The 26,352-nt window shown below is 58.7% G+C and overlaps 3 protein-coding genes and 1 long non-coding RNA gene across 6 annotated transcripts; 3 read left to right on the plus strand and 1 right to left on the minus strand.

Moving 5' to 3' along the window:
• The first annotated feature begins 1,135 nt into the window (after positions 1 to 1,135).
• znf318 (zinc finger protein 318) lies at positions 1,136 to 11,963 on the plus strand. Of its 2 annotated transcripts, none has more exons than XM_052080602.1 (12): positions 1,136 to 1,795; positions 1,959 to 2,059; positions 3,061 to 3,415; positions 3,987 to 5,088; positions 5,344 to 5,426; positions 5,505 to 5,604; positions 6,494 to 6,813; positions 7,894 to 8,034; positions 8,300 to 8,393; positions 8,623 to 8,741; positions 9,085 to 11,503; positions 11,612 to 11,963. In XM_052080602.1, the coding sequence occupies exons 1-11, from the start codon at positions 1,541 to 1,543 to the stop codon at positions 11,470 to 11,472; spliced, it is 5,058 nt and encodes a 1,685-aa protein (XP_051936562.1). In that variant the 5' UTR covers positions 1,136 to 1,540; the 3' UTR covers positions 11,473 to 11,503; positions 11,612 to 11,963. The 2 variants fall into 2 exon arrangements, with proteins under 2 accessions (XP_051936562.1, XP_051936563.1); XM_052080603.1 differs by having other exon boundaries at positions 7,897 to 8,034.
• A 1,977-nt stretch (positions 11,964 to 13,940) lies between these two features.
• Positions 13,941 to 21,108, plus strand: tjap1 (tight junction associated protein 1 (peripheral)). 2 transcript variants are annotated; one of them, XM_052080635.1, is made up of 9 exons: positions 13,941 to 14,232; positions 15,648 to 15,799; positions 17,064 to 17,092; positions 17,177 to 17,338; positions 17,759 to 17,825; positions 18,312 to 18,419; positions 18,697 to 18,780; positions 19,207 to 19,794; positions 19,866 to 21,108. In XM_052080635.1, exons 1-9 carry the CDS (start codon positions 13,965 to 13,967, stop codon positions 20,310 to 20,312), a joined length of 1,905 nt encoding a protein of 634 aa, XP_051936595.1. In that variant the 5' UTR covers positions 13,941 to 13,964; the 3' UTR covers positions 20,313 to 21,108. The 2 variants fall into 2 exon arrangements, with proteins under 2 accessions (XP_051936595.1, XP_051936596.1); XM_052080636.1 differs by having other exon boundaries at positions 14,091 to 14,232; positions 15,652 to 15,799.
• A 591-nt stretch (positions 21,109 to 21,699) lies between these two features.
• On the minus strand, positions 21,700 to 23,156 carry dnph1 (2'-deoxynucleoside 5'-phosphate N-hydrolase 1). Its single transcript, XM_052080676.1, has 4 exons — positions 22,944 to 23,156; positions 22,127 to 22,189; positions 21,948 to 22,058; positions 21,700 to 21,866 (listed from the first exon to the last, which is right to left on the minus strand). The coding sequence occupies exons 1-4, from the start codon at positions 23,077 to 23,079 to the stop codon at positions 21,748 to 21,750; spliced, it is 429 nt and encodes a 142-aa protein (XP_051936636.1). The 5' UTR covers positions 23,080 to 23,156; the 3' UTR covers positions 21,700 to 21,747.
• LOC127610490 (uncharacterized) lies at positions 23,148 to 26,296 on the plus strand. Its single transcript, XR_007964872.1, has 2 exons — positions 23,148 to 23,180; positions 23,254 to 26,296. It is a non-coding gene; the product is annotated as an uncharacterized LOC127610490 (long non-coding RNA).
• Positions 26,297 to 26,352: the final 56 nt, after the last annotated feature.

A 26,352-nucleotide genomic window follows, 5' to 3' on the forward strand; every position in this document is an offset into this window, starting at 1 on the left:
AACCGCTCTCCCGTTGGCTTCGACGCAAACGGTCACCGCGAAGGTCCACGGGAGAGATCTAGAACATCGTATCTCCGGGGAGGGATGTGGGCTGGCCCGCACGGTTGTGCTGCGCTTCTCTTGGCCAACGGTAAGCGAGCTCAAGGCTTTGCCATGTTTAAAATGACAACGTTTCATTCGGTCCGCCCCGTACGTTTCGTGGCGCTGTATTTCTGCCGTCAAGCGCCGAATGGCAGTCTCGCTTTTAGTGAAATGCCTCATCGATAGATTTTTTTTGTCAGAAAGCACCGTGAAAATATGACGCGGGCTACAACAACTCACTCCGTCTGTCGTCACGTGTCGTGGCCATCGTATATTTCATTTGCAACTCTCCCGAACATTGCAGCATGACATCTTTGATTCGCTCCTCTTTTATCGATAATTGCTTCAGACAATAAAGCGTTATGCAGGAAAGTGGTTAAGAGTGCACGATTGTCTGCGTCTCATATGTTGTCTTGTATTTGTTGGTTAACTTTTCTTTTGATGGCGGCGCGGACACCCGCAGCGGCTCCTCTTGTTTTATGTTGACAGGGAAGACATTTCATCTGTGCTGTATCACATTTGACAATAAAGTTGTATTCAATTCAATGAATTGACTTCATTCGGATCGTGGGGCGAACAGGCAAGCGGATTTTGCGCTACATTAGTTAACACGAGTTCACCACGAGTCCGTCCGCACTTCTTGTGTAATTAGACGAATAACGACAGTTTGCGGCCACTGCGACAACTTCACGCGCGTCAGTGGTGGTCCGTGACGGTACGCCGTCCAATCAGAGTTGAGCTAAAAATGAGGTTCATCACCAACATGGCAGCCGCCGCGAGTCGGCGAATGATCAAAGAGCGAACATGATAGCAAAGGAAATGATGAAGTGGAAGAAATGGGAGTTATTTTTGAAGGGCAGCAGTGGGCTGCATCAATCATCTGTTCCAAATGACTTCGTTCATGATGTTGTTGACTTATATCCGTGGTTAAAATATCAAGTTGAATTCATCGGTGAGAAAAAAAACGTTTTTTGCTTATTTTTTAACTTCACACTTTCTCGTAAAGTTAAAAACTAAAGGACACAGTACAGTTCAGCAATAAATGGCTGTACCTGTCATTTCAATTCATACCTGTATCGAGTACAGGTCTTGACTGCGCACCACTAACGTGTACTATACTTTTATTTGAAAACTGGGAGAATCTCTCAGGTAAGCGAAGTCATGAAAATTGATTTTTGTTTTCTTTCTTTGTCCGATTTGCTCCTGGATGAGGAGTCGCGCTGCCTTGTAATTCCTATGCCGTCCTCTAGGTGGCGGTAACGCACCTCAATGCTGAGGCCAACCTCCGTTCGAACGGAAAAAAAGAAGAAGGAGCCAAGCAGCCACTGCGTAAACGAAGCTTGAGCTTTAGCTTTTTAGCTTTAGCTCCCGGCCGCGTTTCAGTTCAATACGACGCCGCGCGCAAGCACCGGCGCCGTCTGTCGCTTTCATCTCGATCGTTGTTCGGTCTCGGCGAAACATGTTCCGCGGTCGGCCTCCGCCGCGGGGCTCTTACCGGCCGCCTTTCGACGGCCGCGGCCCGCCGCCGCCGCCGCGGCCGTACCATCACCAAAGAGCGGACGACAGGAACCGGGCCAGATCACCGTACCACTCGGATTATCACCGCCACGGACACCCCGACTACCATCACTTCCCGCCGCACCGCGGCTACTATCCTCCACCCTCAGCGGGACACCGAGGCGGCCAGCACCGGTTCGGTACTCCGCCCCGTGAGGTCAGACCGTCCGAACGCCCACGCGCGCAACTTTCGGCCTTTTGCACACGAGTGGCTCGCTCCGGATTTGTGCTTGATGGCGGGAGGGGGCCGGGACATCAAAGTAGTCTTGAAATTGCCGGATGTGAGAGCAGCGCTTGTTTGTTTGTTTGTTTGTTTTCAGAGATCGCCCTCTCCTCGCCGTCGTCTTCCCATCGACCACAAACTCGTCATCACGGTGGGCAACGAGTTGACCGGCTCCGCAAGTCCGCGTCGGCACAGCAGGTCAAAACTTGTTCAAAACGCTCACCGTCGCGGCACGCTGAACACTTTTCATAAAAGGCAGGCAGGAACGGCCACTTGCACTTGGTAGTTCCCATTCCAAATCCCCCTCAGTGACGGGGGGGGGGGGGGAGAGGGATAAGGAGCGAGTGGGAACGCACGGCACCATCAATCGGATCCGATTCTGAGCATTTGGACTGATGCTCAGAATTGGATCGGATTGGATACAACTTTCTTGTCAAATGTACTGTGTGTGTAACATGTAACATTCAGCACAGATGAAATGTCTTCCCTCTCAACATAAAACGGGAGGAGCCGCTGCGTGCGTGGCCTCACTCTTCCGCGTTCATTCCAAGCCTAGATCGGTGCTTGCCAACCTTTTTGGAGCTGATGACGACATTTTGATTTGTGCAAAGGGCTGCCGGGTTGATGCGCACTTCTGAAATAACACGTTTGCTCAAATGATCTTTAGTCTTGCTGTTCTTGTTGTTAGTTAAGCCATGTTTACCAGGTACGTCGTGTCGCAGAGGCTTCGCTCGTGATGCTATTCAAGTGGCAATAACCAGACTAGTGTCGGTAGATGCCGGGCCACTTTTGTTAGCTGTCCGGTTTTGTTGCTATCGGATGGACGGATGTGAAATGTTGCCACAATATGTCTGCTATTTGGAGTGCATGTCTACCAAACGGCACAAATGGAGCAACAGTAGAATAACTCGTCAGTCTTTGGTCTTTTTGTTCTGGAGCACGTGTGTCAAGCCGCGGTCCTGGAGGGCCAATAATTGCGCATCGTTTCCAGAGAGCTTGTTGATGAGCTACGGTGGGGAGAGATGGCAAAACGGGCCGGGCGTGCCTCTTCAGGAGGATTTGGAAGGCATTTCGAGTGCTCATTTCCTGTTTTTAAGGAAATTCCATGGCGATGCCAGACGCTCGTCACGTTGCTACTCGGTCCGCTCGGTAACTGCGGGAATGCAGGACGTCAACGTTGGCTATGTGTGTCGCCACAGAGACCGAAGCACGGACATTGGTCGCGGCCGCAGCAGAAGTCGGGCGAGGAGCAAGAGCAAGAGCCGTCATTGCAGCCGGGGTCGCAGCAGGTCCGGGTCCAGGTCCAGGTCCAGGTCCAGGTCCAGGTCCAGGGGGCGGAATCGAGGGCGGGCTTCCAGTAGAGCGCCAAGCAGGAGGCGCAGCAGCTCCAGCAGCAGCAGCAGCAGCAGCATCAACGAGCGCTACCGCTACACGAAGGCGTTTCCCGAACTGGAAGAGGCTCGTCGCAGGAAGGAGCTGGAGGACTTGTTGTGTCTGCCCACCAAGTCCATCCTCAAGAAACGCTCCGATTACAACTGCTCGCCTACGGTCAGGGTGCGTTTGCCCGCCCGCCGCCCCTCACGCACGCGCGCACAAATGCATCCAATGTCTTTTATGAAGGACCCCAAAGTCAGACTCGGGTCCGAGTACAAGTCACCGTGACGCCAGGCAAATTGGCTTGGAGCTGGTCGCTCGCCTCGTGGTCCAAATCTTCAAACTATGTGACGTCAAATGGACTCCCGTTCAAATATGCTTGCGTTTAAATGTACTCGAGTAAGAGGCCTGCCTGAAAGCGGGAGCGCTTCCCCTTTTGATTGCGATCATGTTCATTGTCGTCGACTTGGGCGCTCCGTTTCAAGACCAGCGTGTCGGAACCTGAGCGGCCATAGCGAGCAAGAACATTTGGAATCGGCCAAATCGGAATTGGGAGGGGGGGGGTTGTAATGACGCTCACAGCTGCGGGAGGCGCTTGAGAAAGAGGTTTCCAGATAAGAATGCCAGAGGCGGCTTTTTGTTTTTGTGGCCTCGGGTCAGTCGGCGAGTGAACTTCAATGGCGCTTGTTGTCGCTCGAGCCGCCCTGGTCCCCGGCCGAGGTGACGTTCCGCGTGCCTCTGTGTCCTTCAGAGCTCCGACTCGGCCCTCTCCGACGTGGCGCAGGAGCTGCTGCGGGCCGTCAAAGGGATGGAGCCGGCCGCCATGGCGTCCGTGTTGAGCGAGCTGCGGTCCGACCCGCAGACGTGGCGGCGGGCCGATCGCGACCCAGAAATCAAGGAGATCCTCCATTTGCTGGACCCGGTGGCGGCCCAAGGAGCAAAGAGTCCGGCGGACGACATGGACGACGAGGAGAAGTTCCTGTACGGAGACTCGGAGGACCCCGAGATAGTCGTCCCGTCGCAGCCGCTCCAGACCCACGCGTTCGATCCGTACGGGGACGTGACGGAGGACGTCCTCTATGAAGACTTGCCCCGTGCCGCCGTCCTTCCGGCGGTCTCGCCCGTAGCCAGCGGAGAGGCCTTTACGGAGCGGCCCCCCTCAGTTTCCCACGCCGCCGTGCGGGCGTCCATTCCCGGACCGCCGCCGGAAGAGGAGAACCATCAGCAGGCGCAGGCGCAGGAAGACTACCGGAAGCTCCAGGACCTGCTGAAGACGATCGGCTTGGATCTGGGTGTGACGGAGCTCAGCAAACTGGCCGCCAGGACCAAGGAGCGCCTGCATGGGAATAAAGCCGCAAAAGCTCCCAAGACGCCAAAGCGACGCCCGCGTTACTCGTCTGACAGCTCGGACGACGGCCGCAGCCGGCGCAGCCTCAGCCGGCGCAGCCTCAGCCGCAGTTCAAGCGACGACGACAAAGCGGGCCCCGGCGCCGGGCGGGCCCGCGGCCGGAACGCGGACGTCAAACGATCGGACGGCCGCGGTGTCGACGCGGCTCCCGATGAGGCGCCGGGGCAAACGGTGTCGCTTGACGCCGCGCCGCCCATCCCGTCGGCCGTGCCCGTCCCCCCCTCCTACCGAGCCTCTCCTGCGTCCGGCGCCGTGGCGCCCAGCTACCCTCCGCCGGCCTACGCTCAGTACGGCGGCTTTCTGCCTTACGCGCACCCGCAGTGGCCGCCGCCCATGTACCCGCCCCCGAGCTTGCAGGCGCCCGCTGCCAACAGCTTTCCAACAGCAAGCGCTCTGCCGTACCACCAGCCCGACACCCAGCGGCTGCCGGAGCCTCAGGTCAAAGGTCAGTGGCTTATCCGAGGGCCGACTCGTCATCCGTTTAATTGGGAGAAAAGAAAATCCAACAGGAAAAAAAGGCAAAGAGCGATTTTTTTTCCTTCTGGAAGCGAAGGGACGTGTGGTTGGGGGATATGGGCGGGTGGGGGGGCAGGCTTTGGGCATCCGATTTTTGCAGAGATGCGATTTCATCCGGGGCCGAATATTGTAGGTCGAGCTCGGCCCGTGACCTTTGAAGCGATGACCTGAGTTTGTCGTTCAGGGGTCGTCAAGTCTCCTTGGGTGGCCGGGACGGGCCCGAGTCAGGTGTCGGAGCAGGAGAACAACGAAAGCCAGAAGCAGAAGGTCAGCGCCGCTCGTTCCTCTTTTTGGCGCAAAGAGGCTTCCCGGTGACCTTTGACCCGACGGCTGACCCCTGTTCAGGTTCTGGAGGAGCGGGAGAACTTGAGACAGGAGCGAGAGCAGCGCATGAAGAAGAAGGAGTACCTCATGAAGGAACTGGAGCGGCTCCGGAAGCAGCAAGGTATCGCGCGCCGACGCCAGCGCTCTGCTTTCTGGCCGGACCAAAGCGCTCCGTAAATGCAGACGTGTTGGATGGTGGTGATGGGATCTTCCTCCTCCCCCTTTTTGGGGCGGGTGGCAAATTGCAAATCGGTGCATTCCCATCCCCCTTTGTGAAATGCAGCGTGTGCGGCGATATTCAACAATTTGTCGGGTGAGCGTGTGGCGTTGGCCCTCCGCCGTCATCCACGAGAACGTCCCGCGCTGGCTACGCCAGCGGCCGCCTCGTTCAGCCGCTTCTTCCTCGCTCCGGCTCGCGCATCGCGGGACCGGCGTATCCGTCGTGACCGTGCTCGGGCTTCCGAAGCATTGTCACTTTGGATTCCTTCGGCAAATAGACGGAATACAGAAAGGTTTGCGCGCTTGAAACCAGGGAGCTAACCAGTTATTTGGCCAATTCAATCGTTTCACCCAAACCGTTTTTGAGCGTTTCTCAAAGGGCTACTTTTAACTTGAACCCGTCGGCTCAACCTTGGCCCCTTTTCCCGCTCTACTGAACCGATTTTGACCGGTGAGGGATCGGACCTCGAGTGAGGCGGCCCGGGATTTTCTTCACCTATCCAGTGTGCAGGAAAATAGCTACTAATAACCACTTCGAGTGGGATGTTACATTTGAACATTTTTGTCTGATTTTGTTCAAAAACGGCCGCCGAAGAAAAAGCAAATCGCAGGGCCACATAGGGATCGGCCATTTGGGACTTGGCCCAAATTTCACCGCGGCCACCGCGCCTCTGCGGTGTGACAATCCATCGCAGTCGATGGCAACCCGTCCTCCGCGGTTGACCTTCACCCCCCCCCCCTCCGCCCCACCTGTGCTGACAGTGCGGCGGCCTTGTTTTTTGTGCTTTCAGGCGAGCTGCTGAGGAAGAAACGTCGCGAGAAGGACGGCCACAAAGACCCGCTCCTGCAGGAGATCAGCCTCCTGCAGGAGGACATCATGATGCAGATCTCCGACCTGCGCAGGGAGCACGAGGGCGCCGAGAAGAAGCGCAGCGAGATCGATAAGGTGGCGCTCATCCTGGGGCTCGGACCCTCCGACCGCCCCCGCCCGACGCCCCGTGCGACGCAGGCGGCTCACGCGGTCAACAGCCCTGGCAAAAGTAGGCCGTGCACGGAGCACGGTCAGGAGGGCCAACGCGATGGCGGCGGCGGCGGCGGCGCGTCCCCCAAGGTACAAACAAACCAACGAAAAACGTTTGCGCTCGGCGTCGTCTCGGCTCAACTCAACTTTACGGGGCACTTCAAAAACAAGCGTCCACGCGTACAAAGTGGTGGACGCCGAGTCGAAAATAACCCAATTCATAGAACGTAACGGCAATGAAATAAGAAAAATATGCCGAGTAGAAAAGCCAAAGAATAAAAATGTGTTTGAAGATGGGGGGGGGGCTTGCCTCGCGCATGGCAGGAGGTTGTTCCAAAGAGAGGCAGCGGCGTTGGAGAAAGCTCCGTCCGTCCCTTCTGAGGCTTGGCTATGTCCGAGGAGCGGCGCCCTGCCCCGCCTGAACGAGGCTTACGATTGCCTGTCGCTGCCACACGATGGCAGCAAAAGCACAGCTAGTTTTTGGGGGGGGTCCTCCGCCCCCCCTCTCTCGAAATGAAACCCCCCCAACTCGCTTCCTTGGCGTCAACGCCAAAGTGTTGCTATCGTGGTCCAAAAACAAATGGCTAGGTTTGCCGGCAAATAACGGAAGAGAGTTTGCCCCCGGCCCCCCTCGCCAAAATCGGCCAAAGTTTGCCAATGCTGAAGCGGGAGCGTTGCGGGCTCGACTGCGCGCTGCTGTTGGTTCCTGGTTTTGCTCAAAGCGCATCCTGAGGAGATCGAGTTGCCAGTGTTGAAAGAGCCGCTGCCCTAAACTTGCACCGGTGAGCCGAAAGGCCAAAAATGCGAAGCGCATCCAAGGCCCCCCCACCCCCCACCCCGAGCTGTCCACATGCGGGTAAAGAAAGCGCCGCCTGCGACCAATGGGAAATGCTTAGCGTGCCCATTTGGTGGTCTGGTCGCGTCTGGCGGTAGCGCTCGGCCCCTCGAAGTGGCCAGAGTGGAGACGTTGTTGCGGCAAGCCGTTGCTTGATTTTGTCACGCCGCCACTGAACTAAAACTCGCAGTGAGGAGTAGCGATTGGTTTTGGCGTTGGAAAAGAAGGAGAAAAAAAAACCTTGACATGGGTAAGCGCGGCCTAAACTTTGTCAACCAACTTGCTCGGGTCTCATCGATGCTAACCCCCTTGCCATCTTTTTTTTTTTTCCCTAGCAGAACACGTCGGAAGCGAGCCCCCTCCCGGAGCCCTTTGAATACTACGACGCCGGAAACCATTGGTGCAAAAGCTGCAACCTCACCTCGGGCTCCATGTTTGATTTTTTTAATCACTTGCACAGCAAAACCCACCGAAAGGTTTGTCCTCTTTTTTTTTTTTTCCTTTTTCTTTCCTTGGGTGAACTCGGCCGGATGTCAGACATGTCGACGTGCCAATTCGTTCTGTCCGATCTGCGGATGTCGTTGGTCGGCCCCGTTTTTGAAGGCCTGGTTTTACGCCGCGCTTGGTGTCGTTGCGTTTGCCGCTTTGCATCTCTGCGCGCCCTCAACGTCTTGCGGATGGACTGGCTCCTTTCGGCCGCTCGGGAGGCGTTTGCTGATGACGTCTCCCGCTCCCTTGCAGACTCTGGACCCTTACGAGCGTCCGTGGGCCGCGCCGCCCACCCAAATGGGGAAAAAAGCGCAGACGGAAGACAAGCAAATGAAACCGGCCAAAGGTACCTCCAGCTTGTCCTCGGCTCTCTGGTGCGTCCGTGTCCGTTTGGGCCGTCTTGCGCTTCGCATGATGGAAACCTTGCGTCTCCTCTCTCCTTTGCGGGCCAAAGGTCACGCGCTCTCCGAACGGCGCGCGGGCGCCGCTCGGGTTTGCCGACCGGTTCGAAAGCCGTCGCCGACGCGCCGCCTCCCGCCTTCTTGTGGATTTAAAATGTGCGGCGTGTGTTGCAGGCTCAGAGTTCTTACTTCCCGTGCGAGGATTTTTCTGCGTGCTGTGCGAAAAGTTCTTCGGAGACGCAATCTGCGCCGAGGAGCACGTCACCTCTCATTGCCACAACGACAAGTACAAGGTAGCGCACGCCCGCCGTCGCCTCCCGTGGCGCGGCGCTCGTTGGCTCGCGCGGATTAGCCAGGGAATGACATGGCCAGTTAGCTTAAAGCAGAAGCGCGGGCGTCCAGTCTTTCGTCCTCTCTCGCGACACGCTTTCCAAAGCGCCACGTAAGCGCCGCAAATCCAACCGGGAGTCCCAGCGGGACCGTTTGTCTTTCTCACTGTCGCGATTCCTCTCTTGCGTGCGTTGAATTCATAACGTTGCAATTGCAAATATTCGACAGTCCCGGCGAGAGGCGCTAGACATCTGTGTTCTGCCATTTTTTTGTCTTTTCTCACTCTCCTCCCTCTCACTTCTGCAGAAAAGAATGTACAAGAATCCGCTCTATGAGCAGAGAAGGAATCTGGAGCGCCAAGCCGGGCTGGACTCCAACTCGACGGGGAAAAAACGTAAACCGGAAGAAGGCGTGGCCGACAAAAGCAAAAGCAAAAAGGAGAGAAAAGGCGAAAAGGAGTTTGGGACGGAGGACGCCCCGTCGATGGCCGTCGAGGAGGAGAAGAAGCCCAAAGTGCCGAAGAAAGAAGAGGAGCTTAAAACTCCCAAGACCAAGACTTTTTATGACGGGAAGGAAGAGGACGAGGACGAGGTGAAATCCAGGAAGAAAAGCGACAAGTACCATTGGAGCGCGGAGGAAGACGAGAGGGCCGGCTGGAGGAGAGACGAGGACGAGGACGAGGAAGAGCCCCGCAAAGCGAGCCGAGGAGGACGTCATTATCGGCACCGCGGACGCCAAGAGGACCCGTACGAGCGCCGGCCGCCGCCGCCGCGCGAGGACCCGCGCCAACGGGAAGACGCGGACGCAGGCAAAGAGAAGAAGGCGCCGGCCGCGGTCAAGCCCCACTACGAGCCGCCCAAAATCATCTGCGGACCCAGTCCGGCCATGCGGGCCAAGCTCCTCAAACAGTGCCCGGACGCCGCCAAGCTGCCGCCCACCTTCGGGAGGTTCACCTGGAGGAAACGGGAGAACCAGCTGGCCAAAGATGCCCAGAAGGCAGCCGCCGAGTTCATCAAGGATGACGAACGAGCCGCCAAAGAGGCCCGCGTCCCCGACGACGACTCCTTCGCAAAGTCCGTGGCCTTTGCCAAAGAGATTGCTCAGAAGCTGTTGGCCGCCGGCGGCTCCCCCGCGCCGCCGCCGTCCATCCCCGGCGCGGCGCGGGGGAGAAACCACAGCGGGGGAAAACCCCCGCCTCCGAACGCCGTCCCCTCCGTAGCCCCTCGGGGCCCGGGTGCACCGCTGCCGCCGGCCCAAGACGGACCCATTTTTCCTCCTCTCGAGAGACTCCCGGAAACCAAGCGGGACCATACTAAGCCGACGTCTCGCGAGTCCGAGATCCGACCCGCGTCTCTGTCCGCTCCTCCCCCGTCGGTCCCCAAATTACCGGTGTCGAGTGTCAGGCCAGCTCCACCGATCTTCCGTTCTGTCCCGTCGGGCCCCGAACCCGCATCGACTCCGACGCCGCCGAGGTCAAGTCCCGCCGTGACCGCCGTGACCGCGGTCGGACCGGCTCACCCGACGGTCCGCTCCGGATCGACTTCACCCGCGTCAAGCGCCGCCTCGTCGGTTAGTAGTGCGACTGCTCCGCCGCCTCCCTTGCCGTCGGGTCGCGCTCCAGGGCCTTCAAGGCTCCAGGTGAACGCCCCCGCCCCGCCGTCCAGGCCGGAGCTTAACCCGACCGCTCCGACGCCATCGAGGCTGGAGATTAACCCGGCTCCGGAAGTGTCGCCGCCCGTCCGGTCCGAGCTGGAAACGGAAACGGCGGACACGGAGCCGGACGTGGCGGCTCCCGGGGTTCCGGAGAGCGAGCAGACTCACGCCGTGTTTGTGAAGCCTCCCCCGCTCTTCTGCACGCTGGATGGAGGCCAGAGGTCCGACAAACCCAAAAGTAACCTGGCTGCCGCTAAAGCCCAGGATTTATTTGGCATCTTCTACAGCTCCGAGGACAAGACGGGGCCATTATCCTTGATCAGGTCGAGCGCGGCGGACGTAAGCGGGACCCTGAAAAGTCCCCTTGCCGCTCAAACCGTACCGCACGCCGCGGCCCGACCTTCAAACCCATCGCCGCGGACGGATCCCGGCCCGTCGTGGAACGCCGGGTCGGAGCTCCGCATTGAATCCATTTGGTCTCTGCAGACCGACCCCGAGCGAGCGCCCCCGGGAGTTCTCCTCGACGGTTTGGTTGCTGAAAGTGCACAGGCAGAGCATCCGGAAAGCACGCCGGCGCAAACTCTGCGGCAGGTCAAAACCGGTGAGCCCGAACCAGATGCCGAAAAGCCTCCGTTGACGCTTCCCGAACCGCTCCCAGAAACGCCTCCGTCCCCCAAAGCCAAATCCGCTCCGGGTGCGAGGGCGCGAGGGAAAAATGCAAAAAAGAGAACGACTCCCTCCTCCGGCGTTCCCGTCCGACAAACCCGATCCCAAACCCGATCCCAGACCGGGCTGCGGTCAGAGCAGACCGTAGGAGATGCTGACCAGAAGCCCTCGGAGTCTCCAGGAGACGCCGATCCAAAGCTCTCAGAGTCTGCGGGAGACCTTGACCAGGAGCACTCGGAGTCTACGGCAGACGCTGACCAGGAGCTCCCAGAGTCGTCGGATTGCCGCTCTGGGACTCGACATGATGGATCGACATCATTAACACCTGACAATGTCCACTCTTCTGCAATCATGGCTGATTTGAATTTAGCGTAGCAGGAGACGCCAGGAAGACGCCCGTTTGAAGGTTATACAACTCGTATCAATGGCAGATTTGGCTTTGTTCTTCAACATTTAGTTTTTCATCTGAGATTCCATGAAAGACTTGAATAACATGTTCTTCTCTGTTGCACAGGGATCGGCCCAGCACCCGCAGAGACCCCAATCGCAGTTTCCTCCACATAAAAAAAAAAAGTCATTCCAAGATGACAAGCAAAAGGATTGTTTTCTCATTTGTTTTCCCGGCTGAACATTGGTGAGGTAATGTACGCTTGAATTTTTATTTTTTCTACGGCACTCGCTGGGTTCCTTTGTCATGCTGCAAGCAGCTTTGCCGAGACTAGATTCCTCCCGGTGGTCTTCCTCTTTGGAGAATGGCGAGCGACGGACTGGCCCTGGCACACTTTGTCCAGTAAATCCAATTGGGAGTTTGTTTCCCTCTGCTTGTCTTGTGCACCACATTTTAATAAAATGTACTTTGAGACCAACGCTTTTTCTCCTGTCTTTTTTAAAAACCGCTGACAGTTAAGCCATAGGCCATATCATCCACTTTTTTTAAAATGAACGCATCCTTTTTGCTGTATGTCGTCGTCATTGTATCTCCCGCACGGAAGATGACGAACGTTGTCCGTCATTTCTTATTTTTTGACTCGACGTCGGCGCAATGACGTCAGTTGAGTTGTCCGGAATCCGGTGCTGACGTCATGGCCGCGTCGTTTCCTCGGTTGAGTTTGCGCCGCTGCCAATCTTCAGGTGGAAGCCGCGTCGCCGGGAGGAGGCCTCGTCGTCGCCCAGAGGTGGACGTCGACGGCCGATGACGGGACGGCGCCGAGCGGAGCGCGAGCGAGTGACGTCGACGCGGCGCCCGTCGGAAGAGCCGGCAAAACGAGCAGAATGCCCGACAAAATGGACAAAGACGAGGTGAGCCTCTTCAGCGCCGCGCTGAATATTTTGTGTTTGGCAGCAGTAACGATCCGGCCCGGCCCGGCCGCCCGTCCCTTGGTCGTCGCTGTCCTTCAGACAGTTTCCTGATCCGCTTTATCCTCACGAGGGTGGCGGGGCGCGCCGCAGCCCACGCCGGCCGTCTCGGGGCCGTCGGCGGGGTCGAGCCGCACCGCCTGCCACATTTGGTTGGTTGACTCCATTTTGAAGGTATTTTTGGACGGCGTTTTCTCGAGGCCACAATGTGTCGTCCAGTTTTCAAAATTCTTTTGGACGGGCTGCCTCTCATCACCTTATGGATTGGAGTGATTGGGAACTCGGGAAGGAGCGATGTCACGCGGTTGGCATTCCTGACTCCCAAATCGCTCCAAAGGGATTTGGAGCCCACATTTTTGCGTTCAACGTTTTGCGGCAAGTCTTGTCATGTCGCACGACTTGAGGGAAATTGACGGCATTGCTCGTGCTGCTGCCTTTTCATCGTGTGTGTGTGTGTGTGTGTGTCCAGTGTGCTGGAGAACGAAACAACAGTGTTGAAAGAACCCGTCTCTCCTGGAAATCTGTTTGGGAAGACGGTGCGGTCCCGGAGCGAGTCTGTGTCACAATCGCTCCACATCGCTGAGACGTCCTCGGTGTCCTTGACGGTCACAACCGCAGCCGCCCTCATTATTGACATCGATACACATTTGAACATCTTTGTCATTTTGTAAGCTCGCATAGCACCACTCTTGTCTTCACCTCCTTTGTCTTGTTCACAACGTCTTTGGCATTAGACTCAGCTTTGTTCTTGGTTTTGCTGTTCGGTGCTTTCTACCACGCCCGATTCAAACCGTCGGCTCATCACATCTTCGAGCTCCAGAAAAACCCAATCGCGATTCTGATTTGGTTGGAATCAGCTGTGTTACAAGAGGTCACTTGTAAAACAAGCAGGACCGGAGTCGCCTAACCCTGGTTTAGTGGAAGTTGCCTGACTTTTTTTTCCCTTGCTGTCGTTTTTGGAATTGAGGCGAGCAATAACTGCAGCAATTCTTGCGTTTGTATCTGCAATTATTTCTCCTCCCCCCCCCCCCCCCCCGTGCCTCATTCCTCTGTTTGCAGCGTTAGGCCCTTTGCGGCATTTCTGACATGTTTGTTTTTGAAACTCTGCCGTGTATCTTTTCCCTTTTTTATGTACTCAACACGAGGCCGTCGTCTTCGGCCCCGCCGCAGCGGACGATAAAAGGAAATGTTCAACATTGAGCGTCTCTGGAAGTTGACTCGCTGTCATTTTGGACTTTGAGCACCTGCCCCCTCAGTCCAAAGCGCTCTCCGCGTGCCCGGTTTCCGTGGTGAATGAAGTCACTCGATGATTAGGACCAACCAACAAATTCGGGTTTTCTTTCGCCCGTTCGGGCAGGGGGTTCGGATTGTGAACGATACAAAGAAGAAGATTTGAAGCTTCTTTCCCAACGTATCGTCGGCGATGTGTGTGTATGACGTCACAAGAAAGAGCACGCCGGGAGGGGGCGCGCGCGCGCGCGCGCGGGGGATCCCGGGGAGGATTACCCGTCATGCCCCGCGGGCGAAGATGGCGACAGCTCAAGCTAAGAGCCGCTCAACTTTGTCCGAGTGATTTTCCGCACTCTGCTCGAAGGCCGCCGGGCGGCTCTTTGTCCTCGCGCCGAGGCCGCTCGACGCGACCGCATGCGAGGCGGAGGAAGGACGCTCGCTCCAGGCTCGGGATAGCTCCGGAGCCCGCCGCGCCGGAGAACGCGGCTTCGGCTCAACTTTCCGCCCCTCGCCGCCGAGCGGCGGGCCGACTGATCCGACGCCGAGGAGGTGAGTCGCGTCGCGTCGCGTCGCGTCGCGTGTAGACGCCACTCGCTCGATCGCTCGCTCGGACCCGGCGCGGCCGCTTGATCCGCTTTGGCGTCGCGCTCGCCGTTAGGCCGTGTCGCACGTCCGCGGCGCCGCCTGCTTCCGCTGGCTTCGTCCCCTGCGTGGCGTGCGAGCAAGGGAGAACGACTGAAGGTGGCGCTCAAACTTTCAAGATGAACAAACAATCCAGGACTGTACCGTCGTTACCTTTCTGTTGTCCTGGCACAGTGTGACGCTCCACGCACACCGCAGTCTTCCCCTCTGCGCTTTGTGAATGTCGGCTTGAGGCTCGTCCCAAAAAGTGGACCTGAATTGTCGGACTTTGCCGCCCACGGCTTACTCGCACGCGGCAACCGCGCTGCGTCCTGTGAGAATCCAGCAACGTCTTTCTGGCGTTCTTCTTGTTCTTCCTCTCCCGCTTCAACGTCTTCCGAGCACACCGCGTATGCTCGGGTCAAGTTGGATTTGTCTCATGGTCAAGAACGCTTTGGACCGAGCGACTAATGATTCCAATCAACTCCCCGTCCGCGTTTCCGCCGTTGATTTCCCAATGAAAAAGTCTTGTTGGAAAGGCAATCCCGCAACAATTGCAATCATTTCCATATTTCCCAAATGTTAGATTCTGTTCCTGAACGTGACCTTGTGACCTTTCAATTTTCTCCAAAACTGATGAGAGCTTGGCAGTTGTCACGCTTTGCGAGGACTCGAGGTATCGCTCCACATTCACCAAATCGCGCGTGAATCGTCAACTCATCGCGAGTAGTCACTGAACATCTGCGGCTCTGCGAGATGTGAACCGGGCGGTCCGCGCGCAGTCCCATCATCGTCATCGTTGCCGCCTGACGGGGCGCTCGATGGCATCCCGGGTCGTTACTCGATAGAAACGGACGGCGCGCTCCAACGAGCAGAGGACAAAAGCTCCACGTTGACGCGATGGTCAAGCCCGCGGTGGGTGAGGACCGACGGCGCGCCGGTTGGCCACCCGATTGCTTCGGCGCTCCGGGAGCAGATGGAAAAGAGCCGCGGGGGCTTTTCGCGGGCCTCCGCTTTTTGCGCTTCTTCTAAGCAAAGGACACAAAAGGCTCCCAACTGTCGCGCTCGTCCTTTAGTTCAAATAAGAAAGATGGCATTTGACCTCATGCGTGTCCATCGGCGTCCGTTGACCAGCGCGTGCGCCGTCGCTCTCTGTCCGATCGATGCGGCCCCGCTCGCTGTTCCGGGAACATGCCCGGATCAATGCGCAGGCACACGTTGGACACTGATGAGCCGTGACGGCCTTCGACCTGCAGCGAGCGAGCGAGCGAGCCGGCCGCACTGGCGTTCGACGCGGCCTTTCTGACTTTCTCACGACCGGTTTTGTGCGACGGCGCCGGCAGGAAGGACGGACGGCGAGCGGCCCAAGATGAGCAGCGCGGCGCCGTCCGGGAAGCCCTACCGTAAAGCCCCGCCGCAGCATCGGGAAGCGCGTCGCGGCCCCGCCGCCGCGCCTGCGCCGACGTCGCCCCCTCGGACGCCGGATGACGGTCAGGTAAAGCGGCCAGCGTTCAACGCGCCTCCCCTTCTGCCGCTTTCCGTCGGCCGTAAAAGGCGGCGCCGCGTCCCCCGCGCGCCGGACGCCTCCGGCCCGTCCTTCGTGGAATTTGGCGCCGCCGCCCCCCGCCCGCTAAGAGATCCTTCGGGCCGGCGCAGTGCCGCCGTACGTCACGCGGAGACGTGGGACCAAAGAAGGGCCGTCCCCCTCCCCGAGAGCATCCTGAAGAAAGCCGCGGCGGCGTCCCCGGCCCCGGGGCCCTTTGAGGTCGTGGGGAAGTCCGGCTCCACGGAGCCGTCGGGCGGCGCCTCTTACTTAGCCCCGCCCTCTTTCGAGCGGGAGCCGTCCGCAGGCCGCGAGAGCGCCGCGCGGACGCGGCTCCCGCGGGAAAAAGTCCGCTTCTCCGATTTTCTGGATGAAATGGCCCGCCGCGTCCTAAGCCCCGCCCACCCCGTGCTCCTGGGCGGGGAGGCCTCCCGCCGAAGCCCCGCCCCTCGCCATCCCGGGAAGCGGACGCCGGACGGCGAGCGCGCTGAGCGCAGGCGCCGTTGGGACGCGCGGGTGGCGGCGCTGCGGCGCTCCCAGATGGCTGGGGGGGCCGCTCTTGTCGAGGAAGCCTTGAGGGTAAACGCAGGAGGCAAATGGCGCCCGACTAAACGGGACGTTGTGTCGCACGTCAAGGTAGGTTTGATATTTGGCCCCCCCCCCCACGACGCAAATGCGTTTGCGCTTTCGGCCTATCCGAATCGACCTGTTAGGCGTGCCGCAGCTTCACGCTCACGTCGCCCCGGGGGCTAACTTGTACCCGCCGCCACCCTTTTTCTCTCCAGGGCCAATGCATGTTAAAAGAGCAAAAAAAAAAAAAAAAGCATCCCGGTTTTCCCGAATCTTCTTTAGATTAGAGTATGCGGAAGACGCAAGGACTTTGTCTCCGGTAGAAGACGCCGCATTAGGAGAGCTCATTGGGGGGGGGGGGGGGGTGCCGCCGTTGGTCAAGTTTTTCCAAAGCACGCCTCCAACTGCTAACTGGCCCGTGGCCAGTTGACACTCAATTCAGCCGGCAGCCATCCCATTTTGGCTCCCGCAACCGGCGGACGCTCGCTCGCTCCCCAAAGACTTTGCACGGGCCACTCGAGACTCGATTTGCCGCAACGCGCCGACCAAGGCCACGCGTGACGCATTTGGCCCGCAAAGAAGATTGGCTCGTTTGTTTGCACGTTGCCGATGCCATCGTCTCTGAATTGTCTTTTTGGTCTTCCAGGAGGTTTTGTCCGACTCGGAGCGGATCAGGTAAGACGAGGCGTTACAAAGCGGGCCGGAAAAGAACGACGACAGTCGCCGGCTCGCCCAAACGGAGGATTCCTGCTTCCCCAGAATCCTTCGGCAGCAGAATGAGGATCTGCGAGGACGCCTGACCTTGTCCACCCGCAAGATGGAGGCGGCGGAGGCGGAGTTTGACGGGAGCCGCCATTACATGGAGGCGGAGCTGAGCCGCACCAGAGACGACCTTGAGAAGATGAGGGACAAGTTTCGCCGGTGAGCCCTTTGCGTGTTCTTTCCGTCACGGCGAAAGGCGAGCGGGCCCAGTCGAAGCTTCCGCGGTTGGCCGTCGCGCAGACCTGCAAAGGAATTCGGCTTTTTGGGGGGCAATTGTCCAATTTGAAAAAAGCTGACTTGACCTTCTTGAAAGCATACGCGTCTCGATAGCGGACGATCGGTGGAACGATCCGGTTGGACGTTCCACGAAGGGGCGCGGCTTCGGTCGCGGCGATGAATGCGTCCGAAGAAGCCCCATTGGAGTCCATTCAATTCCGAGAAACGATGGACGGAAGCCACGTCATTGCCGGCACGCGTCTCTCGCCAAAGCCGCCGGGAGGCGCCTCCCCGCACGTGGCCGCCGTGCCATTCCAGGATTTTCCAATTGACGTAACGAGAGCGCGGCCTTTCCCTCCGCAGACTCCAGAACAGCTACACGGCATCTCAGAGGGCCAACCAGGACTTGGAAGAGAAGCTTCACGCTCTGGTAACCGCCTTTGAACCTTTCGGGAGGGAGGGAGGGAGGGCGGGCGGGCGGGGGCGTTGAAAGATTTGAAAACAAATACAGTACGCGTCTCTGCGAATGGGAGGGGGGGGGGGGGGGTTGCGTGCTCCCGCTTAGGAGCTCCGGTTAGCCATTATCTGGTTGGAATTGCAAGGGGAAAAAAACCAACCCCCTAATCACGTGTTTCCTGCCGGCGCTCCCCCCCGCCCCTTCCGTCTTCTTTCCCGCTGCGCTGTCATGGAATCTGCATCTTCATCATCATCATCGTCGTCGCCGTCATCGTCAGGCTGCCGTCAGTCAGACCTGGGTCCACGCAGTAGGGTTTCATCTTCATCCCGCTCCTCCATAAGACTGGCCCTCGTGTTTGTCGCCCTCCTCTTCCTCGTCTCTCCTTCCTCGTCCGACCGGTCCGAAGGGCTTTCTCCCGACGGGCCTCCGCCTAACTCGCCGTCCTTGCCGTTCCCTCAGCTGCGGACGGTGGAGCGAGACAAGAAGACCGTGGACCAGGAGATGGTGAAGCTGACCGACAAGCTCCTGGAGGCCAAGAATACCATCGACCGCCTGGAGGAGCTGAACGTGAGCCTTCCCTGGCGCGCCTCGCGCCCCCCCCATGTATCGCTCGCGTCCGACTCGAGTAAGCCAAGGGGCGGCGAGGTGCTCGTTTCCGCACAAGACATTTTTCAGTTGAGCGGGCGCACGTAGTAAAGCGCCGCCCCCTGCCGGCTGCCGCCCCCTGCCGGCTGCCGCCCCCTGCCGGCTGCCGCCCCCTGCCGGCTGCCGCCCGTTAGCTCGGCGCTAGCGTAGCGACCGTCCGACAAGGTTGGCTTACGCCGTGTGTGCGTGTGTGTCTCAGGAGCGGTATCGGCTGGACTGCAACCTGGCCGTGCAGCTGCTCAAATGCAACAAGTCGCATTTCAGGAACCACAAGTTTGCTGACGTGAGTACAATGCCGCCGCGCCCCCGCCCCGCCCATTGTTTTGCCGTCTACGGCGGTCCCTTTCCTTTCCTTTGCTCTCCCACCGGAAGTAGTCGCAAGGAAGGTCGCCGGTGTTTGGCGAAGGCGCCCGCGTGCACTCGGCTTTCGGCCGCTCGTCCTTTCCCAAAGGAAAGACGAGATTTTACCCGCCATCCTCGAGGGCGGCCGTCTTGCAAGCGGCGTAGCGCCGACAACGGCCACTCGAGAGTCTCGCGCCAGACTTTGAAAAGAAGCGTGAAATAAAATACACAACGGTATTTGGCAGCGTCAACAATTGCCACTCGTAAAACGCAGCCAAGGAATGACGAGCTGGGGAAATGAGAGTTTTTGCCCCCCCCCCCCCCCCCCCCCCCAACCCCCCACTGAGCCCGCTTTGCCGTCTTGCAGCTGCCGTGCGAACTTCAGGACATGTTGAAGAAGCACATGAAGAGCAGCAGCCTGCCCGAGCCCAGCCCCGCCCCCCGCAGCCGGGACCCGGACACGCTGAGTCTGACGCCGTCCGACGTGGTCCCGACCTCGGTGATCGCTCGGGTCCTGGAGAAACCCGAACCGCTGCTCCTCAACTCGGCGCAGTCCAGCAGCCGCGGCTGGCCGGCCGCCGAGGACGTCTTTGTGCGCGTGGACATGACGGCCGGGGGGCGGGAGGACGAGGCGCCGCCCGCCGGCGCGCGCCGCAGCCCCGGCGGGCCCGAGGCCGGCGAGGAGGCGGGCGCCGCGCCCTCCTTCGACAAGTTGAATCCGTACCCGCCGCCGCCGCCCGCTCTGCTGTGCCCCGGCCGAAAGGTCATCGAGTTTTCCTCGGACGACAAAGTGAAGATTCCCAAGAAGGGTCCGCTTCCCAACTGCACGTACGCCACGCGACAGGCCATCTCGCTGGGCCTGCACGGCGAGCAGCGGCCGCCCAGCCCCGCCCCCTGCCGTGACGCCGCCGACACGCCCTCCAGCCAGTCCAGCCCCTTCAGCAGCCCGCCGCAGGTGAGCGCGTGCCAAACGCGTGCCGTTAGCGCCGATACGATACGGACGCGCTGACCGCCCCGTTTGCGCAGGGGCCCAGCGCGGGGGCCAGTTCCGCCAGCTCTTCCGAGGACCTCCTGGCCAACTGGCAGCGGGCGTTTGTCGACGAGGTGACGCCCTCCGCGGTGGGCGGGGCCCCGCCCAGGGCCGAGTACTCGGACGGCGAGGAGGGCTCCACCCCGAGCCGCGCCTCCAGCCCGGACGCCGGGGGCCCCTACGGCGGCGGGGAGCGCCTCCTGATCGACCCGGACCGAGACGGCGGGAGCGGCCGCGCGGCGCTCCATCTGATGACGCTGCCGCGCCGCCACGACGACGACGAGGAGGAGGCCGCGGAGCCGGGTCACCTCGTCCGGGACTTGCCCGTCATTTCGCCCCGGCTGGTGGACTCGGACCCCGCCTTTGCGGCAGCCGCGCTGCCGCGACCTCGCAGGAGCCCCAAGAGAATGGGGGTGCACCACCTGCACAGACAACAACAATAACACACGAGACCAATGCCCCCGCCCCCACCCCCCAGCAGGATACAGCCATCATCTTGTGTATTTGGACGTGCGCGTGCCGTCTTTTTGGAAGAAAAGCAAAATGCCATCGGGAACACGCGAGGGGACTTTGATGTCCGAGGAAGTGGCCTGGTCTTTGCTTGGGCGTCGCCACCATGGCCACGCTGACCAACGCGCGTTCCACATGCGCCCCAAAGCGCGGCGTGTCGGCAAATCGCCGAGGAGCGTTCCTTTGCTTTACGCCTTGTCATGATTGTGTTTGTGACCAGCAGGTGGCACCGTAGGGCTGCCCCTGCAGCCGCACACCTGTTGGTCGTTAGCTAATGAGTGCTTTAAAGGGACTCCCGGCCCGAGCGCTCGTTGTCGGCTCAGCGTTTGCTCTTTGCTACCGTCGCGGTCGTTTGTTTGCCGTCCCTTTGCCGCTGTCGGCTTTTTGTTTCGGTCACGGTTCCGTTGTAGCTTTAGTCATGATTTTTCTTTGCTATTTTGGACTAGCATTGTTTTTGGAGTTCTTCAAGTCCACTGTGCTCCTCCCTGCTTTTCGGGCTCCACCAGCACCACACGCAACGTGACGCACGTAAGCCACGCCGAGCCCTTCGAATGTCGGCGCCGACTGTTTTCTTCAAGACCGCAGATTGTCGCTCGTGTCCCAACACCTTTTTGTTTTGCGCTTTCTTTTTTGGAGACGTCGCCGATTGTGACCGGTGTAGTCAAAGGTTTTGCTCACTCTTCAATTTGTGAAATAAAAAGAGGAGAAACTCGCTTTGAGCTTACCTGAGACGCAAGGGACACTCGTCGCCCTTTTGTTCCCTTCCGACGACTCGTCACCGTCGGTGAATCGTTTCCGCGCTCGTCGGGACGACTTTGAGTTGGACGAAATGTCAGCGGCTCGCCTCCTCGTCAACTGCTTCTCGCGGTCTGACCTTTGACGACGCTCAAGTACTTCAAGGCTCCCCCAACACTTTGATTTGTAAACGGATGCATATTTTCAAGTTACAGATGAAAGAGGAGACGATCAAAGTGGCTCAGAGACGTCGTGCTGAAAACGTGCAAAGTTTTGAAAGCAAGCGCGAAGCCGTAGCGTCCGTTGACGAAAAGGGATGAGTTTGTTTCCGCTTGTGTGTTTGCGGCAGGTTGCGCACTCCAAAGCCCCCAGATTCCTTGTGGACGGATCACGTGCAGAACGCCAAGCGCGACGAGAATATTCACCGTTGCCTGGATGACCAAATATTTGGTAAGTTCTCCCCCCCCCCCCCCCCCCGTCCCCAAGTGTTTCCATGGGCTCTGCACAACCTACGTATTATTGTCAATGCCGCGGTTTTGGAAGGCTTGGCTGGAAGTAAACGTGACACAAACGCGCACACGCGGCTTTGCCTGGAGGAACGTGGCGGCGTCCGCTTTTAATGCGAGTGACAATTCAGTGAGGCTTTGCCAGGAAGAAGCGCTCCAGGATGGCGTCCACATCGTCCCGGCCGGCGTAGTCCGTCACCAACATCCGCTCGCCGTCCGCCGCCCCTCGGATCATGGCCGACAACTCTGCGACGGAAGGAAGGGAGCCGTGCCTCGTGGTTCTTATTCTCGCTCGCGAACGGACATTGAGAAAAGTCGAGCGCTCACCGCGTCCGGATGACGGTCGAAAAAGGCACAAGGTCCTCTTCTTCATCAGGTAGGCGTGGCCCAGCTCATAGCCCACGCCCAGCGACGGTTGCGTCACCTCGGCGACGACGGCTGCGGCGGGCAAGCGTGTTGACGTCAAGTCGGCGATCGCGCGACGTCGAAAGACGGCCGCTTCTCACCGTCGGCTTGCCGCAGCCAGTCCAAGTCCCGGTCGTGAATGGCTCCGTCGCCCGACTCCTCTCCTGGAAACGGGAACGGCGCCGAGGTCACGCTTGGTCGGCGACTCGTTTGTTCAGAGACCTTTTGGATTTTCAAAGTCCTCCAATGGAGAATATTTTTCCAGCCTTCCATCTGAGCCGATGGATACGGTATTTATTGTCTTTGTGTTGAATCGAGATGAGGCATTTGCAGACATGTGCTTTCGTTGGGGAAGCATTTGAATTATTTTTTAGCGCTACCGTACAGAGAATGAACGGATCCGAATCCCAATCCTCTTTATTGGCCAACTAAGTCATGGAACGCGCTGCATTGGTCTCATCATAAACAAGGACGTGACAAATAACCAGCCAGCGACAACTGGGAGACAACGTGCACAGTCTCAAGCAGCGCTAGAATACGAGACTGGAACAGTCGGACACCAGTCGCAGTATTTGTGGTACAGGAAGTGTGCAATTGTCCTTGAGCGCTGGCTGGCTGTTTGTTGCATCCACTAGCAACCGGGTCCAAGCTGGCTAGCTAACAAACAAAGCCAAAGAAGGAATTGTTTTCACTTGTCCCGATAGGTGACCGAGCCCGTCTTCTGCTTAGCGGCCTTCCGATTGGACTTGGAAGTTCGACGCGATCGTGAGGGCGCGTGGCTAAAACGAGCCGTCGAGCGGTGCTCCGAAAGGACCGAATTTCAAGTGAAACGGTACTGTCGAGGTCGTTCGGGGCTTTTCCTCAATTCCGTCCATCCCGCGTCCAAGATGGCAGCCGCCCGTTCGCGTGAACTCTGACCTGTATGGCTGAGCCGACTGTCGCCCACGTGCTCCGTCAGAACCTTCCCGAACTTTCCGAGCGTCTTGACGATGTGCTCGTACAGGTGCGCGTCGGCCCTGCCGCCGCGAATACTTGCGCAGAAATAAATCTTCATCTTTCATCGACAGGAAGCGCACAGGCGACGCGTCACAGGCACAGCCTTCGGCCACGGGGGGGGGGGTCTGGTGTGTCGTCACATCCGGCGTGACGCTGGAGGTAAGAGCTTTGTCCAAATGTACACGCTGGCTCCTCTTTTCTTTTCGTTAAATACACGAATGTGTGTTTACAGCGCTTACATCTGATCCGACTGGAAGTGCGCTTTCCCGTGTGCGGCTTTTCTCCGGGCGCCCCGTTTTCATCCCGCATTCCAAAAACACGCATGGCGGGCGGCTAAACGGAACACTCCAAATTGTCCGGAAGTGTGAGCGCGTTCTGTTGGTTCGTTTCCCCTCACACGCCCGCTGCCCTCCGCAGGAGCAGGCGGTTCACATGATGAGCGGATGAATTGAGCAAACGAGGCCATCTTCTGCTGTTCGTCGTAACTGCACGTACGACGCTCGCAAAGGATTGTGGGAATGAATGCCCATCGCCGTGGCGGATTCGTCGATTCAAGTGGAGCCAGCCTCGCTGAGTCGTCTTGTGAGTGTTGTCGAGTAAAGTCGCTGCCTTTTTAATAAGTCCAATGAATGTTTTATGCCTCCCGTTTCCGCGTTGCCGTCTTTTTCCAGAGAAAGAACGCCATTTGCTCACGTAGATGAAGCAACTGCTGTCACTATCGCCTTGGGCAGCTCCTGCGATTTGATTTCTTTGAAGACATCGCCGAGGTCACGCGCGGCAGGTTCATGGACCACTCCCAAGCGTCCCTCAGTCCGAGGGCCAGTGTTTGTCTGTGCCCTGGGGATTGGAGGGCAACCAGTTCGGGGTGGCAAGATGGCTGGGATGGGCCCCCGCGCCCCCCATGAGGAGAAAGCGCTTTGGATAATGGATGGTAGAATACGCTCTTCTTGTTAGGCACAAGTCTGTTTATGTGTGCCGTTTGATTTTATTTTTTGAATGAATAAGTGCTTTTTGTATTACTATTAGAAGGTGTATGGGGGGGGGGGCAGTAATTGGGTTGCTATTATCTCAAATGCATTTGGCACACTGAAACAGTTTTTGCTATTTTATATTGCAAAGTACCGACTTTTCCGTTTTCAGTTTTGCTGTACTGTCCCACAGATAATGTGCTTCAAATCCAGTGTGGGTGAATCATGGTCATCATTTTGCGGTGTTGGGAGCAGTCACAAGACCCCCCCCCCCTTACCCTAACACACGCGCACACAAGTGTCGGGGGGCAAAATGATATATTTTGGTCCCAAGGAGAGCACCAACTAGCCTATTTCCAACGCACAAAGACAAGCGTAACCACAAAGAAAAGAGGAGCCGACGGGTGGGTGACGTGCGCGGGTCACAGGGCGAGGGCAGCGGTGGCGTTGATGCTCACTCGCTCCACGTCTCTGGCCACCCGCGGCATGGCGGCGAGCTCGGATCCTTCCAGGGAGTCCAGAAGGCCTGAACGTGGACACATGGGACGGCGTTACGGTGGGTGAGAGATTTGGCGTTTGCATCAGAAGATCTACAAGTATCCCAATCTGTGAATTTTGGTCCTCCCCCCCGTCTGACACCATGTTGACCTTCCCCGCGTGAGCGAGCGCCTTCACTTTGGTCAATTTTTGCCTCGAAGGTTTGACGCGCGAAAGCCTACCTTCCACCATCTTGTGGTAAGCAAAGTGAAGGTAGAGCAGGAAGAGCATGTGCAGCGCCGACACGGTCGTGCACAGCAGCAGGCGAGGAGTCGCGCCCACCGTGCGAGACAGCAGAGCCGACACCTGAAAGACAAAAAGGCGCTCAGGCCGCGGCGGCCGATGGAGACGCGGAAGCCGGCTCACCATGCGCAGGGTGGACAGTCCTCCCAGCGCCAGCCACAGGGTGTAGAAGAGCAGGTGGACGTGCACGTTGTAGCTCACCAGGAGAACCGCGCAGTGGCCGAACAAGCCGTAGCCCTGAGGGGACCGAAGCGGGCAAAGGCTCGACGGGGTATCGCCAGCGCGCGTGAAGAGGACGAGGCAAAAGTCGACGTACCAGCAGGGAGAGGCTTTGCAACAAGGTGATCTGAGCATTGAGCAGATACGCCAGGAAGTAGATCAAAGACGACACTCCCAGCCAGTAGCCGAAACACGTTCCGATAGCCGTTCCCATCAGAGTGCCCTCCCTCTGGAACGGGCAGGTGCGCGCGCACCCATCGTCATTATGCTGTCATTACTTTGTGTGTGTGTGCGTGTGCGTGTGCGTGTCCTCTCACGATGACGGTCCCCGATGTCTTCATGCCGTGCAACAAGATGGCAACCAGTGTGAACACCAGCATGAGCGGCCCATACAGCTCACCTGCAATCTTCTACACACGACGCGCGAGACGTGTGAGGGCCCCGAGTGCTGAAAGCCAGACGCGAAACGGGCGTACCTGAGGGAAGTTGATCACGCGGCCGGGAATCATGGACTCCATCAACCTGAAGGCACGCCACAATGGACTTGGATCGAACGGGAAGCGGCGTCGGCAGACGGGAAGCGGCGGCGGCGGCGCTTACCTGGCGCGCACCTGCGCGGGCTCCACGTCGAAGTAGGGCCTGAGGATGTCGATGTTGGCGTACAGGTTGAAGGCTCGAGACGCCTGGCGCTTTCCCACCTGCCACACCTGATGAGCACACAAGCGACGCTGCCACTCGGATCCGCTCGCGGGAGTCCCAGAAGGCGCAAAGAAGAAAAGGGCGACGTCGACTCACTTCGTCCGCCACCTGCCTGCCCAGCTGGCCCTTGAAGCCCTTCATGCCCAAAAAGTCTCCGTCTTGGTCATCGGCGTCCGCCGCCTCCGCCGCCACTTCCTCCTCTTCTTTCATCCGCTGATGCATCTCTCCCATGTCCTCGAAACTGGAGCCTGACGTGTCGTCCATGTTTTCCATGTCGATGACCGCCGAACCTCCGCCGCCGCCCTGCGTTCAATGCCGCGTACGTGTCACTCCGCGCGCGCGACGACGGAGAGAGCGAAGGCGACCTTTCCGTCCGGCGGCTAACGACGCTGGCCCCGAAGCTTACCTGGACGACGGGCTCGTCGAAGCTCCCCCACGGTTCGGCGCTGGCGCGCCGGGGGCCCGCAGACATGTTGTGCCGAGGCCGTCTCGGACTTCTCGAGCGACTCGTGTCCGAGTGGCCGCCGGCGCCGTCTCGAGGGCTCCTCGGCGCTCGGGATCTAACGGAAAGCCCTCAAACGTTCCCCGATCGGGCTCTGATTATTGGCCCAGAAGTGCGCACCGTAAAACATCCGCTCGGGTTTTCCACACGGCAGAAGGAAGGA

The sequence above is a fragment of the Hippocampus zosterae genome, chromosome 11, assembly GCF_025434085.1.
Source record: "Hippocampus zosterae strain Florida chromosome 11, ASM2543408v3, whole genome shotgun sequence".
NCBI classification, from domain to species: Eukaryota; Metazoa; Chordata; class Actinopteri; order Syngnathiformes; family Syngnathidae; genus Hippocampus; species Hippocampus zosterae.

Bases quoted from the DNA above. Each gene is read 5' to 3' on its own strand.
- znf318 (XM_052080602.1), top strand. From the start codon at position 1,541: ATGTTCCGCGGTCGGCCTCCGCCGCGGGGCTCTTACCGGCCGCCTTTC. The intron at 8,035-8,299 runs GTTTGTCCTCTT...GCTCCCTTGCAG, and splicing joins ACAGCAAAACCCACCGAAAG to ACTCTGGACCCTTACGAGCG. The intron at 8,394-8,622 runs GTACCTCCAGCT...CGTGTGTTGCAG, and splicing joins GCAAATGAAACCGGCCAAAG to GCTCAGAGTTCTTACTTCCC.
- tjap1 (XM_052080635.1), top strand. From the start codon at position 13,965: ATGCCCCGCGGGCGAAGATGGCGACAGCTCAAGCTAAGAGCCGCTCAA. The intron at 15,800-17,063 runs GTAAAGCGGCCA...TTGGTCTTCCAG, and splicing joins GGACGCCGGATGACGGTCAG to GAGGTTTTGTCCGACTCGGA. The intron at 17,339-17,758 runs GTGAGCCCTTTG...TTCCCTCCGCAG, and splicing joins ATGAGGGACAAGTTTCGCCG to ACTCCAGAACAGCTACACGG.
- dnph1 (XM_052080676.1), bottom strand. From the start codon at position 23,079: ATGAAGATTTATTTCTGCGCAAGTATTCGCGGCGGCAGGGCCGACGCG. The intron at 22,190-22,943 runs GTCAGAGTTCAC...TCCCGTTTCCAG, and splicing joins CAGTCGGCTCAGCCATACAG to GAGAGGAGTCGGGCGACGGA. The intron at 21,867-21,947 runs GTGAGCGCTCGA...CTTCCGTCGCAG, and splicing joins TCGACCGTCATCCGGACGCG to AGTTGTCGGCCATGATCCGA.